This window comes from Aegilops tauschii, chromosome 4, assembly GCF_002575655.3.
Source record: "Aegilops tauschii subsp. strangulata cultivar AL8/78 chromosome 4, Aet v6.0, whole genome shotgun sequence".
Lineage (NCBI taxonomy): Eukaryota > Viridiplantae > Streptophyta > Magnoliopsida > Poales > Poaceae > Aegilops > Aegilops tauschii.
Genome location: NC_053038.3, coordinates 38,401,866 through 38,419,174, shown reverse-complemented (window position 1 = coordinate 38,419,174; position 17,309 = coordinate 38,401,866). Strand labels below are relative to the sequence as shown.

The following is a 17,309-nucleotide window of genomic DNA, read 5'->3' as shown; positions in this document are numbered from 1 at the left end:
GGAACAAGGAGATCTTGATCAAAGCTATTGCACAAGAGATTCCCACATATGTTATGAGTGTCTTTCGATTTCTTGTTTCATTTTGTCATGACCTTATACACATGATTAGATAGTACTGGTGGGGAGTGGAGGATGGAAAAATGAAAATGGCATGGCTTAGTTGTGAGAAAATGATATTGCCTAAAGGGAGGCATATGCTTTGGGGATATGTGGGCTTTCAACCAAGTAGTACTTGCAAAGCAGGCTTGACGTCTACTGGATGCCCCTGAGAGCCTATGTGCTAGGCAACTACGTGCAAAATATCATCCTAAATGGTCACCTCCTAGACATGGTATTTACAGGAAATGCTTCGGATGTTTGAAATATTGAATGTGGTCTCGAATTGTTGAAAAAAAGTGTTATTTGGCGAATTGGAAACAATGAAATTATTAGAACATGGAGAGATCCTTAGATCCCGAAAGGTCCCATTTTTAAGCCTGTTACTCCAAAACAAAATTGTAGGCTTAATTTTGTGGTTGGCTTTCTGAATGAGTAGGGAGCATGTAATACCACAGCCCGAACATGAACATTTTTGGCAACTGGACGTGGACGAAATTGTGAAGATCAGAACATCACTGCAGTAGTGGGTGGACTATATATCATGGCAAGCAAAGCGTAATGGTCGGTTTTTGGTCCAGGGCATTGATACGTCTTCAACATCTCTATAATTTTCTATTGTTCCATGCTATTATAGTATCCATCTTGGATGTTTTATATGCAATTTTATACCATTTTTTGGGCCTAATCTATTAACCTAGTGCCCGGTGTCAGTTGTTGTTTTTTGCTTATTTTTGCCTTTTTGAAAAATTAATATCAAACGGAGTCCAAATGGAGAAAAAAATGGATTATTTTTTTATGGACCAGAAGGGACCCATGAGGGTTCGGGAGAAGACTAGAAGAGTCACGAAGGAGCGACAAGCTCGCTAGGCGTGCCCCAGGGGGCGTCCCTAAGGCTTTTGGGCCCCTCGTGGCACATCTTGACCTAATTCCGCCTCTATAAATTCCCAAATATTCCCAGTATACTAGAGAGCCACCCGAAACACTTCTTCCGCCGCCGCAAGCTTCTGTTCTTCCGCGATCCCATCTAGAGGCCTTTTCGGTACTCTGCCTGATGGGGTCACGGAGGGCTTCTACGTTATCCTTGCTGCCCTACCAATGATGTGTGAGGAGTTCACCACAGACCTACGGGTCCATAGCTACTAGCTAGATGACTTCTTCTCTCTCTTTGATCTTCAATACCATGTTCTCTTTGATTTTCAAGACCATGTTCTCCTTGATCTTCTTGGAGTTCTGTCCGATGTAATCTTCTTTTGCAGTGTGTTTGTTGGGATCCGATGACTTGTGGGCTTATGACCTGAATATTTATGAATATTAATGGAGTCTTTTTTGAACTTTATTATGCATGATTGTTATAGCTTTGTATTTCTCTCTGATCTATCCGTTTGATTTGACCAACTAGATTGATTTATCTTCAGCAGGAGAGGTGCTTTGTGATGGGTTCAATCTTGCGGTGCTCTATCCCAGTGACAGAAAGGGAACATACACGTATTTTTATTGTTGCCATTCAGGATAAAACGATGGGGTTTATTCATATTAGTTGAGTTTACTTTGTCTACATAATGTCATCTTACTTAAGGTGTTACTTTGTTTTTATTAACTTAATATCCTACATGTATACTGGATAGCGGTTGATGGGTGGAGTAATAGTAGTAGATGCAGGTAGGAGTCGATCTACTTGTCTCGGACGTGATGCCTATATACATGATCATTGTCTTGAATATCATCATAACTATGCGTTTTCTATCAATTGTCCAACAGTAATTTGTTCACCCACCGTATGCTATGTGTTCGCGAGAGAAGCCTTTACTGAAAACTATGGCCCCCGGTCTACTTTTATCATATATATATAACACAAAAATACTTTGTTGCACTTTTCTATTTTATTTTATTTTACATTTACGATTTATTTATCTACCACTACAAGATTTAATCCTTGCAAGTAACTGCCAAGGGGATTGACAACCCTTTTGTTTGCATTGGGTGCAAGTATTTGCTTTTGTGTGAAGAGGTGTTGTTTGTGGTTCTTCTAGTGGATTGATAACCTTAGTTCTTAACTGAGGGAAATACTTGTCTCTAATGTACTGCATTGTCCTCTCCTCTTAAAGGAAGTCCCAACGCCGCTCAAAAGTAGCAGGCATCTATAGGCTAGCCACATCTGATCATGAGGAGGCGTTCGCTCTAAGTTGATATTACATGGCGATGTTTCGCAAAAAATGAAAATAATAACACGGAAAGCGTCGGTCGACACACTAGCTACAATGCTAGGAAAAGTGGAGCATCATATTTGTGTACGGGGTACGTGGTGTTGAGGACGAATCAAGCTTCCATGCGCTCGTCACTTGTTCTCACGCATGGTAGGTATGGAAGCGTATGCGAGAGGTGTGGCCGCTGCCTCTGTCAAAACGCCTCCAACATTCCGGTAGGGATTGGCTTCTTTTTGTACTTGATGGCTGTTCGGCGAATACTAGAAGCATGATCATCATGCTAGTGTGGAGAATTTGGAATTTACGGAATGAGATAGTCCATGGAAAGGATGCTACTCCAATAGAAGATCGTTCGAATTTGTACAAAGTTATTGACTGTCCCTTGATAACACTCACAAGTACTCTTCTGAGGAGATACTAAAGGGAAAGATATCATTGATCAGTATTACCAGTGTACCTGTTGCACCGATCCCAAAACCAGCCTATTGTTGGATGCCACCACCTCAGGAAAAAACAACATTATCGGTTGATGGTTCCTTCTCGGCTGCGGATGGTACGATGGCGGTGGTATGATCTTATAGAGGTATGATTTGAGTGTTATCTTTGCGGCATACAGATTCTTATTCCCTTGCAATGATGCACTCGAGGCGAAAATCCATGCATTAATGCAAGGTATGGCTCTTGCAATTAAAAATACAAAATGACCGGTTATTGTTCAGTCTGACTCGTCGATGGCTTTGTCAACACTTGTTGATGACTACCTAGACCGTTCTACTCATGGTCATTTAGCTTTGGAGATTAAATCTCTTATGGTTGATAGGGAGTTTGCTCCACAGAAATTACATCGTGATCAAAATAGTGTAGCAGATTGTTCGCCAAGGTGCCACTCTAAACGTACCACAGCTGTGTGGCTACACAGAAGGTCCCATGTATAGAGGAACTCTTGCCACTTGACTGTAACTCAAATACCTTTTTCCTCGCAAAAAGACAATCAAACCTAGAAACGGAGATAAATGGAACAATTAATGGTAGTCTCGGAGGTGCTCATAGGAGAGGTACTGAAATATGTGGTACAATTAAGTGATGGAGGTGCTCTCGGAGGTGCTCATAGGAGAGATAAATCGAACAATCCTGAAGATATAACAGACGCGACCTATTCCAGTATTGTCATGCAGATCTAATGGGTACAATGTGTTTAGATTTTTTTAATGTGTATTGACAAATGATGGTCCTCCTAATTGATGACCAAATGCTTTTAGTATATAACATTCGCGACATGTGTTGTGTACCATAAAAAAGGATCAGTTTTACAAATTCTCTATCAGCTAAGATTTTCTTAGAGGTAATAACACTAGTGATGCCTAAACTTGCCAAGATTGTTCGCCAAGATTTTCTTATGTTTTAAGTCAATATCTAGAAAATGCAAATTTAGTTTAATGAAAAATGCAACTTCGTGAAAAAGTTAAGTCATAATATTCTCCTTTACTTTGCAAAAAACTACTCTCTAGACTTCTTGATTTTAACGATATAAATTACCCAACAAAACTAGAAAATTAGTCGGATTCTCAAAATGCCCTACAAACTCAAAACTCCCAAACATGACGAAGGCACGCCACAAACGCCCCTCAGTTCTTGAAGATGGGCTGCTGTTGTATCATGTGGTCGATAAGTCATCACACGAAGATCCAGGGTGACCAACACTCCGGAGAAGAAATCGCCATCATAAAAGGCCCGCGTAGATAAAAAAATCCCACAGTCAAACCACATGCTGAACAAAATTTCCGCCAACTCCACAACTATGACAAAAAGAACGTTGTAGCAATAGACAAGGATAACGATCCGTCATTTTAGGTAGACACCAAGGGGAGAAAAAGGAGCTACAACCTCGTAGATGCGGCAAAAGCGACTGGGAACATCGCCCCGACCCCCATGGGTTGGCCATCCATCATCGTTGCCTCTGGTTCCCACAACACCACAACGACAAGGAGCGGGAAGAAGAGTGGCATCTGCAACCATGATCCCAACTACGAACTCTCCGGGATACAATGACCGCTACTTCCCACGACAAGGACAAAGGGTGTCGCCGCCATTTCCTTGACATCAGGACGCACAAAGCACCCGATCATATCCAAATGACACAAGACTGCGTAAACTCCACCTCCCAGTTCCACATTTGAAAGGAGAGAGAACCCCACGTTTGATGGGAGATATGAAGAAAACTTATATGTCATCGCTCGAACCGGAGCATAGACAACGAAAATCATAACTAAAAAAGCTTCTACACTATGAAGAGCGCATGGATTTGTGCTTGAAAGCTAAGGGGCATCGCCGAAAAGTCTGAAATAAATTCAAAAAAAACCGAGCACAGGTGCTAAATCTGGAACTTCAACTCTAATGGGCTGGTTCCACCACAAAGAAGGTAACCGTCTGAGCTAGGCTCAGTTTGCAATATGTACTGCTAGCTGCAAAGACCCAATTCGTAATATTCAGTCAATTAAAGTTACGCTTTCAGAATCAATTTTAAGAAGATCTCCATTGGCTCAACAAAAGAGTACATCTATGAAGTTATTTCAATTTTTTCAATTTCATTGGTATACATTTTTTATTTTTATTTGAACACAGTGGCACATAATTTTGAAAACTAATGGTCTTTTTTCTAATGGTCCATGTCAAATTAAACCTAAAATATGCGTATATTCTTTCTATTAAAAAACGAATATTTGTACACGGGTTCTTCTATTTAAAATCCGTGGCGAGATCCTAAAAAAAATCCGTGGCGAGATCCTCAAAAAAAAAATCCGTGGCGAGTTCAATAATACGTGGTCACGGGCGGTGAACTCCTGGCCCCGCAGCTCAAAGCGACCGGCTCGGTGGGACCCCAGTTGACGGCGCCTCCCACCCCCGCAGAGGCAGGGCTCCACGCCGGGCTGCTGGAACCGCCTCGCGCCTACCGGAGGCCGATGGGTCGGTCAAAGATACGCGCGGCGCGCGCGCGATACGGCGTGCCATCGCCGCCCCGGAGTGCGCAGCATGAGACGCTGACAGCAGCGGCACCGCCTCCCCGCGTCCGTGTCGGCGCTGTCGCAGCCCACCCGGCGCTCCCCCTACGCGCTGCGGCTCGCGCTGTCGCCTCGCTGGCTCGACGGCTGCGGCGAGGCGTGGGGTGCGAGTGCGACGGCGACGGCGAGCCCGCGGCCCCTGCGTGCGCCGAGTCGTGCGCGCCCCTACCCCTTGCCACGGTGACGCCGGTCTGTGTTCGTGCCGTGGCATCGCGACGCGGGGTCGGTGCGTGTACGTGCGGACGGGCGAACGGGTTGGGTGGCCACTTTCCTGCGCTCTTTCCGCTCGGCTCGGGTCGGGGCCAGGGTGTGGGCAGCGTCCCCTTTCTGTCTCTCTTGGTAAACAGTTGTTTCGGTGACTGCCTCACTGCTCTGTGGGACGCGTGGCGAGTTGTGCTACGAAGCTGCTTCAAATCGCTACAGTATACTACTCCTAGTTTTCGGTCCTTTTTTAGTGTTTTCATCTTTGGCAACTCTTGGGTTATTCTTGATTGGCATGATATGTGTCACCGACTCACACTCACCGTGTTGCATATATCCACCGAATGACAGAAACATGTACAATTGCGTGGACTGAAATACCAATATCAATGTCACAGGCGCGCAAGAGTGCTACAAGACAACGCAAACTCGTAGACCCCGGTGGTCAAATTTCCTTGGTATTACGCCAAGGGCAGGAATTCCCACACTGGAAGGGTATACAGAGACATGCGTACGTGGAGTCAAACAAGGAAGTTCAGTGATTCTTTCTACTCCCGGGACGGTATACAGGGACATGCGTAGACTTGTGAAAAACGGAATGCAAGTTTTCCTCGTCTTCACGTGGCTCAAAAGGGACTTGAATTGGGCCGAAGTAACTCTGCTCATTGACTTATTTTTTTGCGATAAATAGGGTGGTAGCTGCATGGTCTAAATAGGGTGGTTTGCATTGATGTCGGCTGTTGTAATCCTGTCACGTCCCTCTCATCGGAATTCAGAGGACAGTTGGCGGGGATCATTAACGAGGAGTCTTCTTTTTAAATAAAAGGGAGTCAACCCATCTACCGCAACAATTAAGTGGATGCAATCCAATTATGGATCATTGATATTACGCGGCTAATCATGAAGCCTGTCAATTATCAAAGGCGTCTGGTTCATCACGCCTCTGGTACAAGTTGCAGCTAGAAACCTGTAGAATACTGTGCACTGTGCAGTCTATTCAGATCCGTAAAAAGTCAGAGAAACAGAGACTCGAATGTCCTAGGATAGTAGTAAATGTGCAGTGTGTGAGTTTTTTTTTGAAGCTAGTGCAGTGTGTGAGTTGACTACGCAAATGCTACAGGATGGAGTTGGTTGGAGCATTGTACTACCAGTTGGACGCCACGATCATCCGTCCTGGTTTATTAGTCTTTTTTGTAATTAGTGTTAAATTTTGATTAAAGCTTTAACTGATAAAATGCTAGTGCATGTCAATAAAAAATTATATTGTTGGATTTGTATTTAAACATAGTTTTCAGTGATATAATTTTTGTGACATGCATGAATATTTTGTTAGTATTACAATGCGGACCAATAAACCAGGACGGAGGTACTAGTGAGAAAGCGATTTCAGGGGAAGGGAAGAAAACTTGACTGAGAGGACCCATGGAGTACTGTCGGTACGGTATCCCCATTCCGCAAAAAAAAAGGTACGGTATCCCTGCTGCGGCATCACTTCTTTGACAATCTGCAAGGGTCAACTGGACAACTAGTACAGTTTCCCTGGCGAGGAAAAAACAAAACAAAACGGCGCCGAGATGGATGTACAGCTGCATCGAGACCACGGGCGATTAAGTGTGAGATGGAGACCACGATGATCTGTAAGTATTGCAGTAATGATGCCGTGGAATTTTAAGCACGTAAACCAGTCTCCATCCTAGGAAAAGAGGAACGCAACAACCGGTCTCCATCCGAGGGAGGACAAATACAAATCCCAGCAATGTACGCAACAACAGTACTGTCTTGTAGTAGGCTTACCTTTCAGAACAGATTTTTTTTCTTCCAGGATGAAATGCAATCTTCTACCGCGGCATGGGCAAGTGACGCCCCGTCGTCGTCCCCGTCACTGTTAATACGTGTAGAGTCGAGCAGTACTACGAGCCACACCGGTCTGGGTGAAGTGAGGCGAGGATCTTGCGATGTTCCCTGTGTTGATCCTGGGGCGACCTCCCGGCCCTACATGCCCTTTGCTCTCGACATGGTGTTGGCCGGCTGTCTTAACTTGGAGAACCGACCGAGACCGTCCATGCCACCATGGCTCGTACCAGGGGCATGCAGCCACACGCAGGTTGTCGAGTCGAAACGGACGTACACGCAGGAATACTGTACCAAAAACACAGCAGTACTATCCACCGTTGGATCGCACGGCGCGGGGTCCTGTCGGACGGCTCAGGGGAGAGGACGGACGTCACAGGGTACGTTATCGACCACCCGGCGGCAGCCCAAGGCACGGGAGGAAGTTTCTGCGAAGTGGACGGACATGTACGCCGGGACCGGCCGGCCGCGTTACCGGCGATCGTGGTGGCCCATGCGGGCCTGGGCGGCCGGCCGGGGACATGGGCGCGCGCGCGGCGTCGTAGCGTGAGCGTTATTTGGTCGGGCCCATACGAGATTTTTTGTTTTTTTGAAAGCCCCCATCACGTTCGAAGTGGCAGTACGTACGACGACCTACGCGTCGTCGACGGCATACGGGCGTCGATCACCTCCTTCCTCCTCGAATGAATGCTCGACGGCGACGCATCGGCGGTGCATGGGGGAATCTACGTACGCGCGGCACGTACGGGGCGCAGCCGGCCGGCCGGCCGGCCGGGTCGGTCAGTTAATTTGAAAGAGGCGTGCGCGGGGGCCAGGCATGGCCCTCCACACAGGCCATGGCGCCAATGGCATGCAGCGGCGAGGGCGTGACAGCCGGACGTGGCCCTGCGTCCCCTGTCGCGCCCCCTGCCGCCGGGGGATATGGACCGCGGCGCCGGGGAGCGGACAGCGGGCCTCGCCGTGTTCCGTCGGGGTGGGGACGTCGCGCGGCGCTGCTGGCCCGGCCCCGGACAGGCTCAGGTGCAGGGTTCCCTCCGGTCCGGCGTGTACGTACGTACCGTTCGAACAGCATGCAGGGCCACCTCTGATGTACGGCCACGAGTGTCTGTGTCGTTGTTCGTTCTTGACATGATCGAGAGCGTATAACTGGTTGTGATAATGTGGGCAGTTGAATTGGTTTCAAGCTCGTCTTATCTTAAGTTGTTGTGTGTTTGTGTGTCTTTGTTTTCTGATATCCTGACCGGGGAGCAGCCCCGGTGCTCTTGCTTCAGGGTTCAAACCAAGCTAGCTGGTCCATTCGATTCCGATCAGAGGTTGGTCTGAAGCACTACTGTACCAGTAACGAAATTTATATATACCTCATGTTTGAGCTCCTCTGTACTGCATGTGTGCGCTTTATACACTTGACACTTCTCCAGTGGATGGATATTCCGGTTAGGACTGATTACTGATTAGCAACTAACTAGCTCAAGCTCACTTTGACCCCGATGCCCGTCATCGAATGCTGCAAGAGAACAAATGCAAAAGAGAAAAAAATGGCCAACATTTACAGTACAAACAGCCGGCCCATTGAAGCTACGACGATGGTGGTAAGGTAGCAGTTTTTTTTTAGAAAAGGTAAGGGCACAGCTATCTGCTGCCCGCAGCGACTCCATTCTATCCGAGGGTCGCCTGCAGTGAGCCAGTACTGGTCCAGTACAGTAACCACGTGGCCTCGACACGCTAACGGCGTGCGTGCTTTATTTTTTGAAAAATAAATATATTATGAAAAAATAAATTACTCCTTCCGATCCATATTAACTGACACACATTTAGTATAATTTTGTACTAAAGGTATACTAAGTGTGTGTCAATTAATTTAAATCGGTGGAGTAGTTAATTTTTTTAAAAAGTATTCATCGCAAATTAAAAATTGTAAATGTAGTGTAAAAAATGTTTGCTCAACCTTTTAGAATTTTTTTGTTCCATTAAAAATGTATGTGACATTGCAAAAATGTTCATGTGTTTACAAAAATATACGTGACATTTAAAACAAATCTCATACATTGTAAAAAATGTTCGTCTAATTAAAAAATGTTTCGTACCATTCAAAAAATATACTTTACATTTTAAAAAATGTTCACGTGTTTCAATAAAAATATTCTCACACCTAAAAATCATTATTCAATGTATAGAAATGTTCTAATAATTTAAAATAACATTTCTTATCATAAAAAATGTTTCAACCTGTATTCAAAATTAATGCTTAAAATTATTATTTGGGAAAAATGTTGATCGTGAATTTAAAATATTACATTTATATAAGAAAATGTTTTCATTGTAATTAAAATGTTTAACACGCCCTGGGAGACGACTTTTATCTTGTGGAGGAGCTGCCTGTCGGTGGTGGTTGGGGCAGGGAAGGGCTTACGAGTGTGGGATGTTCGAGGTGGCGGTGTGCTTGACCTCGGGCCCGGTGATGATACATCTCGGGGCAGCTGACTACTTGACCTTGGTTGCCATGCTACATGCTTCATTTTCCTCTCAGATTCTGTGTTCCATCATGTGCATTGGCAAATTTTAACTAGACATTTTTTCTCTCTAGTTAGCCATGTGGGTTATCATGATCAACTTGTTTCCACCTCTTTTTATGAATGTTTTTTTGTTTGATCTTGCAAATACCATGCTATGTCCCAAATTAGTTGCCAGATACATATTGCCACGACGACTTAAAAATCATATTCCATGTCATCTTAAATCATGTTGCCATGTTCAATGAAGTACGTCTTGCCATGTCCTTTTCAAATTTGTTTTGTCATGTCTACTACTATTTGTGTACTTATGGCAACTATCATATACCATGTTTCGATAGTTTAATTTACTACTACCATAGCAACTAATGTTTCTCTTTTGCGTGGCCTTTTTTGTGCAAAGATATCATGGCAATTGCGACCCGCATGAATTTTTACTGTTACTTTTTTTCTCTCCATATTTTGACCAGTTCACATTTTTCAAAATTTGTCATCTTAAGATTACAAAATTTGTAACAAGTTGCAGCTAGTTTTTTTAACAAGATTGCTACATTTTTCATGAGTCCATCACAAATTTTTCTTAAAGTATCAATGATTCAAGGAAAACAACAAAAGGTTTTTGTATTTTTTCATGTGATAAGTTTAAACTTTTATAAATTTGCTATCTTTGTATCATAATCTTCCACCATTTTTACTTGCTCTTCGAGAATAAAATTCTTACATTTTCCATGTGTCTGTTGCATTTTGCCATGTTTCTAAAATTTGCAATTATAAAGGAAAAAGGATGCTTTATTTTTATTTTTATTTTTGCATGTAATAAGTATAAAATTAATACAAAATTGCAATCTCTAGATTAAAAATATTCCAACAATTTTCCATGTATTTTACACTTAAATAACAAAAATTCATACATTATGAGTACAATATTTTTCAAAGTTTTCCATGTTCTATAGAACATTCTCTCTCTATTGTACCTTTGGTTGTGGCAATTTTAACTTTAGATGTTTTTCCATAGAGTACCATGCCAATTTTCCCTGCATATATATATTTTACCATGGCCAATTAATTTGTATACAACGTGGCAATTTTTTTACCATTTCAAATTAATTGACTATACCAGGGAAAATTTTATAATAACATATAGGTGGCTTTTATAAGAGATTTTTCTATAAAATAGCCATACAAAGATTTACAAACTTTGCAACAATTTATCACCTTTTTTTGAATAAAATTCCTATTTTTCCCATCTGTATATTACATTTGTTTCTCTAAAAGTGGCAGTTATTTAGGGAAACATAATATTGTTTTGGTAATTTGTCATATGATAAGTGTAAACATTTTAAAAAATTGCCATTTGAATGTTTTGATTTTTTAACAGCTTTCCATGTGTTATATAACACAAAATTCTAAACTATAGATACAAACTTATTCTAAGTTGCCAAGCTTATATATGTTTCTTGGTATAGTATCATGGCAATTTTTTCATGCTTATGTATTCTTTATTGATCATTGCATATATCATGGCAAATTTATTGAACATACCATGCCAATGTTTTCTATATATCATCACCAATTAATACTACATACCAAATTTATGGCAATTATAAGATGGCAATTTTTACAGGCTAAGCTAATTTTATACATTTTTCTCGTGCGTATGCATTTTTTTCCTTTATGTATCACTGTTGCAAAACACAATTAACCGGGCCTAGCCCGTTTCCCTCCGCGTTCATATATTCTAGGCCACCTTGCCATCGCACTGAACCCCCACTAGAGCGAACGCCTGAGGGAGGCGATAAAGGTTCGTACATTCGACCCTTTCTGACGGAACGCTGGGAGCAACTAAATAAGGGGTACCCCTCCAGGAGGGAACCCAACGGGAACTTTTGGTGGGCTGTGGGGGTGCACCACTTGGTCGCGCATTGGGCACACCCTGTGAGAGCACAATTGTTCTCTTTTTCTGCACTCATTTTCGGGCTTTTTTCATTCTTTTTTTTGGGTTTTCAGACTATGCTCAGATTCCATAAGTTTTTCTTGATTTTTTTGTTTATTTTTTATTGTTTCTCGTGCGAAGCATAAATTGTTAAAAGCACGCTTGTGCTTCACAAAAAGGGAAAAGCACGGTTGTGCTTCTGCGACAACACAATTGTGCTTCCCAGAAAGTGAAAATGTGCTTTCCAAAAAAGGAAAGAACAACCATGTTTTACGAAAAATGGGAAAAGCAAACCCGTCCTTCCAAAAAATAGTGGAAAAAGCATAACTCTGCTTCCGGGTTCCCTTCTTTTTGGTCTGATTTTTTCCAGTCTTCTTTCTAGGTTTTTGGTTTTTGGTTTTCTTGGTTTACCTTTTTTTAGTTTTGCACGGAATTTTTTTTGTCGAAACCTATTAACATGGTACATAGTTTCAAAGATCTCAATGCAAGAAATCCAACGGTGAAAACAGTTCGTGATTTGGACGCACGGTTTAAGAGATAAAATATTAAAAAAACTAAATCTAGGAAAAAAAGGAGGAAAACCCCCTTGTTACGATAGGTGGCGCACATGCGGTGCACTACTTGTCACTACCAGAGAAGATGAGAGTGGTTTTGCAACGGGTATCCTTGAATTTAGTGATTTCGGGGAACGATCGTTCCCGTGGGGCACCTCTCTAAGTTGACGTTTGCACTATTAGTGTCCAAAGGTATAAGTGTATCCTGAACATCAATCACAACATCACCAAATGGGCTGGGCCCATCCGCGTTTCCTCAACCTTTTTCTTCTGCTTCAAAAGCACCAATTTAGATAGTACGTCTTATTATACAACAACTCTACCATACTATTTATTTTTGTTGCGGAAACTCTAACATACCGTTGAATCAACTACTAGTGGTCAAAGGATTAATTTGGATAGTCAAATTTGTGCTGCAAAAAAAAAAATCAGTATCAAGGACACATAACAATAGTTCAGACCAATAACACACAACTATTCATTTGCCATTCGAATTGCAAACAGATAATGAGGAAACTCATTCGGATACTGCATGGTGAAAATGCAGAATTATTTGGACCATGAGTTACTTTATATCTATACTAGTACTATATAGTGTACGAGTTTTGAATTGGATCTGAAACATCAATCCTAACGGTTGGTCTGCTAAATCTAGCGGGATTTGCGGTGAACAGTAGACCACAACAGCCTTCACTATGTTCTGGAACCATCATCTCGCCCTTCCATAAAAAAAGGCCCATACGTAATTCATCTTGGGCCATGTTGCAGATGAACTATACGAGGACAATGGGAATAAGAGAAATAAAAGTAATACAATTGATCTAAACAAGCAAAAAAGAAATGTAGTACAATTTTTGAATTCTTATCCGTGTCATCAGAGTGGTCTTCCATACTAATTGCTACCTCAGCAGTACTTATATTCGGCATATTTCTCAAAAAAAATCTGCATTATTACATCAACAATATTTTTTTACCTTGAATCTATTAGCATGTATATGACCCTTTTCTTTATAAAAAAAACACTCCATAAAAGACGTGCATTGCACGTGTATAAATACTAGTACATACAGGAGGGAGAAAGAGGAGGGGGGGGGGGGGGGGGGGTACATTGTTTCCTGGAAAACAAAACAAAAATTGAAGATGTTCTTTTACTATCTAAAATAATTGAAGCTTTGAAAAGATGTTGATAATATTCGATAGTTGCCTCAACTATTGTAGTTTGGTGTAACGTACTACCTCTGTAAACAAATGTAGGAAGTTCTTGCAGTTCACGCACACACGCACAAGGAAAATTAACCACTACAAGAGGAGAGAATGAATTCCAACAAAAGGAGACCAATAATCCAATCAATCCAGGAAAGAGTACCCCCTCCATCCATAATTAGTTGTCGCTCAAACGGATGTATCTAGCACTATTTACGGACGGAGGAAGTATGTCCCATGGCACATCGTTCTGATCGACATCCTCCGTACTAACTACGTAATTCCCTGCAATGCCTTTATGTCACCAGCAGTTCAGACAAGCAGGCATATTAGTGTCCTCAGGGCTGCTCTTTTGGGTCAGGGGATCCACCTCCCGTCCCCAGTATGCCAGTGGTGAAAGGTTCGACGGACGTTCGCAAACTTTCTGGCCCTTCTGCAGTAATCCTCTTGCACAATGCGTCACAGTTACTTATTACTTCAGTTAACCTGCCCTTCAATTCACCAACTTCCACCTGCAATGGATGAACTGCGAATATTTCATAATGCAATGTCAATGAATAGTTCCAGTTTCTCCGTTGATTGTTCTATAACTATCTAATAAAACACTGCATTTGTTACCTTCAGCAAGATTGTGAGAGGCTGATCTCATCGAAGTAACAGAGTAATTGAACCGCTGGAGAAGTTTAACAGCCAATGCATCTGCCGTTTCTATCTTATTTTCTAGCTCTCCCTGCAATACGTAAGAGCTCCTCTCTATAAAATAGTTTACAATGGAAGGCATGAATTGCAAATTTTACAGCATCAAATCTCTTCAACTATGTTCTAACTAATGGATAATTACCATGAGCACTTAGAATTGGTCAGTTAAGTTATGCATATTGTACTTTCTATAAGCGCATCCTTCAATATCTACTCTACTCTACAAGCATAGTGCGAGGCCAATGGTTTTATTAACTTGAATGAAGGGTTGTAGCAAAACCATCAGTTTAACATGTGATAGAAATGTGATACAAGTGCTAAAATTCGCAGCTCGAGAAACCAAGCTATGAACATCCCAAGTGTCAGAAAACAGAACAAGCACCAATTCATGAAGCGATATGTTATCTCCGACAGGAACAGAAGAAGATTTCTCAACATTGATGAATAGCCTGAAAGAGCTATATCCAATCCAATTGCCACAATATAGCATGACATGAGACACAATTGCCTCCATAAGTTAAGTGAGAAATATCTTCTGCAAGTTACTGTCTCTTTATAAACAACATCAAACAAATTTTGTACCTACCTGTTTTCCACTGATTTCCTTGGCCATCTCTTCTTGCCATTCACGGTACATAGCGAAAAGCTCAAACATCAGATTTGGACTCAAATTGCCTACAGATAATCACCAAGAAATGGATGAGCTCGTGCCAACACCTATGATAGATCCAACTAATTTGCTGCTAATTTTGGTCAGAGTATAGGTTTCCACAACGTCTTCATCCCAATACTCTGACCAAAATTGCAGCATGCCGCTTACTCACCAGAGGCGGCCGAGGAGGAGCCGGAGGGTTTCCGTACAAGAATATCAGTGAAGCTGGTCTCATTCTCCGAGCCCGCCGCTGGCTGACCGCTCAACAGCGGCGGGGCCTTCAAAATCCCCAATCAAAATGCTAAAATTAGCAGTAAAAAAACCACAGCGAGGAGAGAAGGACCGATGGATTCATATTCTTACGATGGTAAGTGACCGGATGCGGCGGAGGAGAGGGTCTTCGTTCGCGGCGTCGCGCCGGCCGTCGGATATCGTCGTGATCTCGTCCGCCCACTGCGGTCGCTGCTGCTGCTGCTGCTGCTGCGGCTGCCTGGCCAGGAGAGACTCGGAAGCACCCATGGGATGGGAGTTCGGTCGTGGCGGGGCCTAGGAAGGAGAGGAAGGCGGGGGGAGCGCCCGCCGGGAGAAGCTGCCGGAGTTGGACGGAGGAGGCAACACGGCCACGGGGTCGCAGGCTTGCAGCCTTGCAGGGGCGCCCCTATATCTGGCTGAAGACCGAGCGAGATCGCCTGGCCCACGCGCGCGGCAGGCCACGGCCTTTTCTCTTTATACTTCATTTTTGTACTTTATTACAAAAAACACTCTTCAAAACATATTTTAAAAATCCTGAACATGTATTTCAAATATGTTGAATAATATTAAAAATGTTTAACGAGTATTTAAAATATGTTTAACAAGTATTTGAAAATGTTGACTAAGTATTAAAAATGTTGAAAAAAGTATTCGAAAAATGTTGAACAAGCATTCGAACAATGTTGAATGTGTATATAAAAAATGCTGATCACTTATTAAAAGAATGAGGAATTTTTTTGTTCATGTATATAAAAATGTTAATCAAGCATTTCAAAAAAAATGTTAAACAAGTATTTAAAAAATGTCAATCAAGCATTTGGGAGATGTTAAATGTGTATAGAAAAAATATTAATCATGTATTAAATAAATGATGAAGATATTTCGATCATGTACATAAAAATGTTAATCAAGCATCTAAACAGATGTTGAACAAGTGTTTGAAGATTGTTAGTCAAGTGTTTGGAAAATGTTAAATGTGTATAGAAAAAATATTGACCATTTATTCAAAAAGTTTTAATATTTTTATTTGAAAACCATTAGTCAAGCATTTAAAAAAGGTTTAAAACATATATAAAATGTGTTGACCATGTATTAAAATAAGTTAAAAATATTTAAGAAAAATGTTGACCATGTATTCAAAAAAAAAGTATAGAAATAAAAGTAAACCAGAGAAAAAAGAAAAAAGAACCAAAGAAACAAATGCAGAAGAGAAAACAGAAAAAGAGAAAGAAACAAAGAAACAGAGAAAAAGGAGAAAGAAAAGAAATACGGACAAAAAATTAAAAACAAAGAGAAACTAAAAAGAAAAAAGAAAAAATCGTAGTATAACAACGAAAAAAAAAGAAATCAGAGACGAAGTAAGAAAACCAAACAAAAAGATGGAGAAAACAAAAGAAAAACAAAAAACCCTGCTATTCTCCTTCTAGCAGATCGCGGCCTGCTTATTAACAAGAACTTGCTGTTAGTTCAATGGCAACACTGCTGCGTAGCAAGAGAGCTCCTATACGCCGCCCGTGTGCGTCCAATCGTTGTGACTTCGCTGAAGCGACGCGCACACGGGCCGGCCCAATTATCTCGCTGTGAGCTAAAAATCGAAAAAAGACAAGCAAATGCGTGGGATCGAACCGACTCCCTCATGCTAGAATACAGCGAGGCTAACCAGCCGAGCTAGCTACCTCAAATGTTTTACATGTAACACCAATCTTGAAGTAGAACGTACAGGGGCAAATCCTTTAAAAAGAACGTTCAACATTTTTATAATATACATTGAAGAAATTTTAAAATACAGTGAACTTTTATGTAAAAAAATACTGCACAAATTTAAAATATTAAAATGAACATTTTATCGGTATATGTTAAACAATTTTTTAATATATGATGAACAAAACTTAAATACACAATGAACAGTTTCTAATATATGTTGAACAATTTAATAATATACAATGAATCTTTTAATACACAATGAACATTTTCTAATATACGTTGAACATTTTAATAATATACAATGAACATTTTTGTCATACATAAATGAACATTTTCTAATATACGTTGAACAATTTAATAATATACAATAAACATTTTTGTAATAAAC

General features: G+C 41.6%; 1 protein-coding gene across 1 annotated transcript; it reads right to left on the bottom strand.

The window, feature by feature from the left end:
• Nucleotides 1-13,554: 13,554 nt before the first annotated feature.
• LOC109742143 (uncharacterized) lies at nt 13,555-15,665 on the bottom strand. Its single transcript, XM_020301219.4, has 5 exons — nt 15,329-15,665; nt 15,138-15,243; nt 14,900-14,988; nt 14,233-14,344; nt 13,555-14,140 (listed from the first exon to the last, which is right to left on the bottom strand). Exons 1-5 carry the CDS (start codon nt 15,482-15,484, stop codon nt 13,953-13,955), a joined length of 651 nt encoding a protein of 216 aa, XP_020156808.1. The 5' UTR covers nt 15,485-15,665; the 3' UTR covers nt 13,555-13,952.
• Between the last annotated feature and the right edge of the window lie 1,644 nt (nt 15,666-17,309).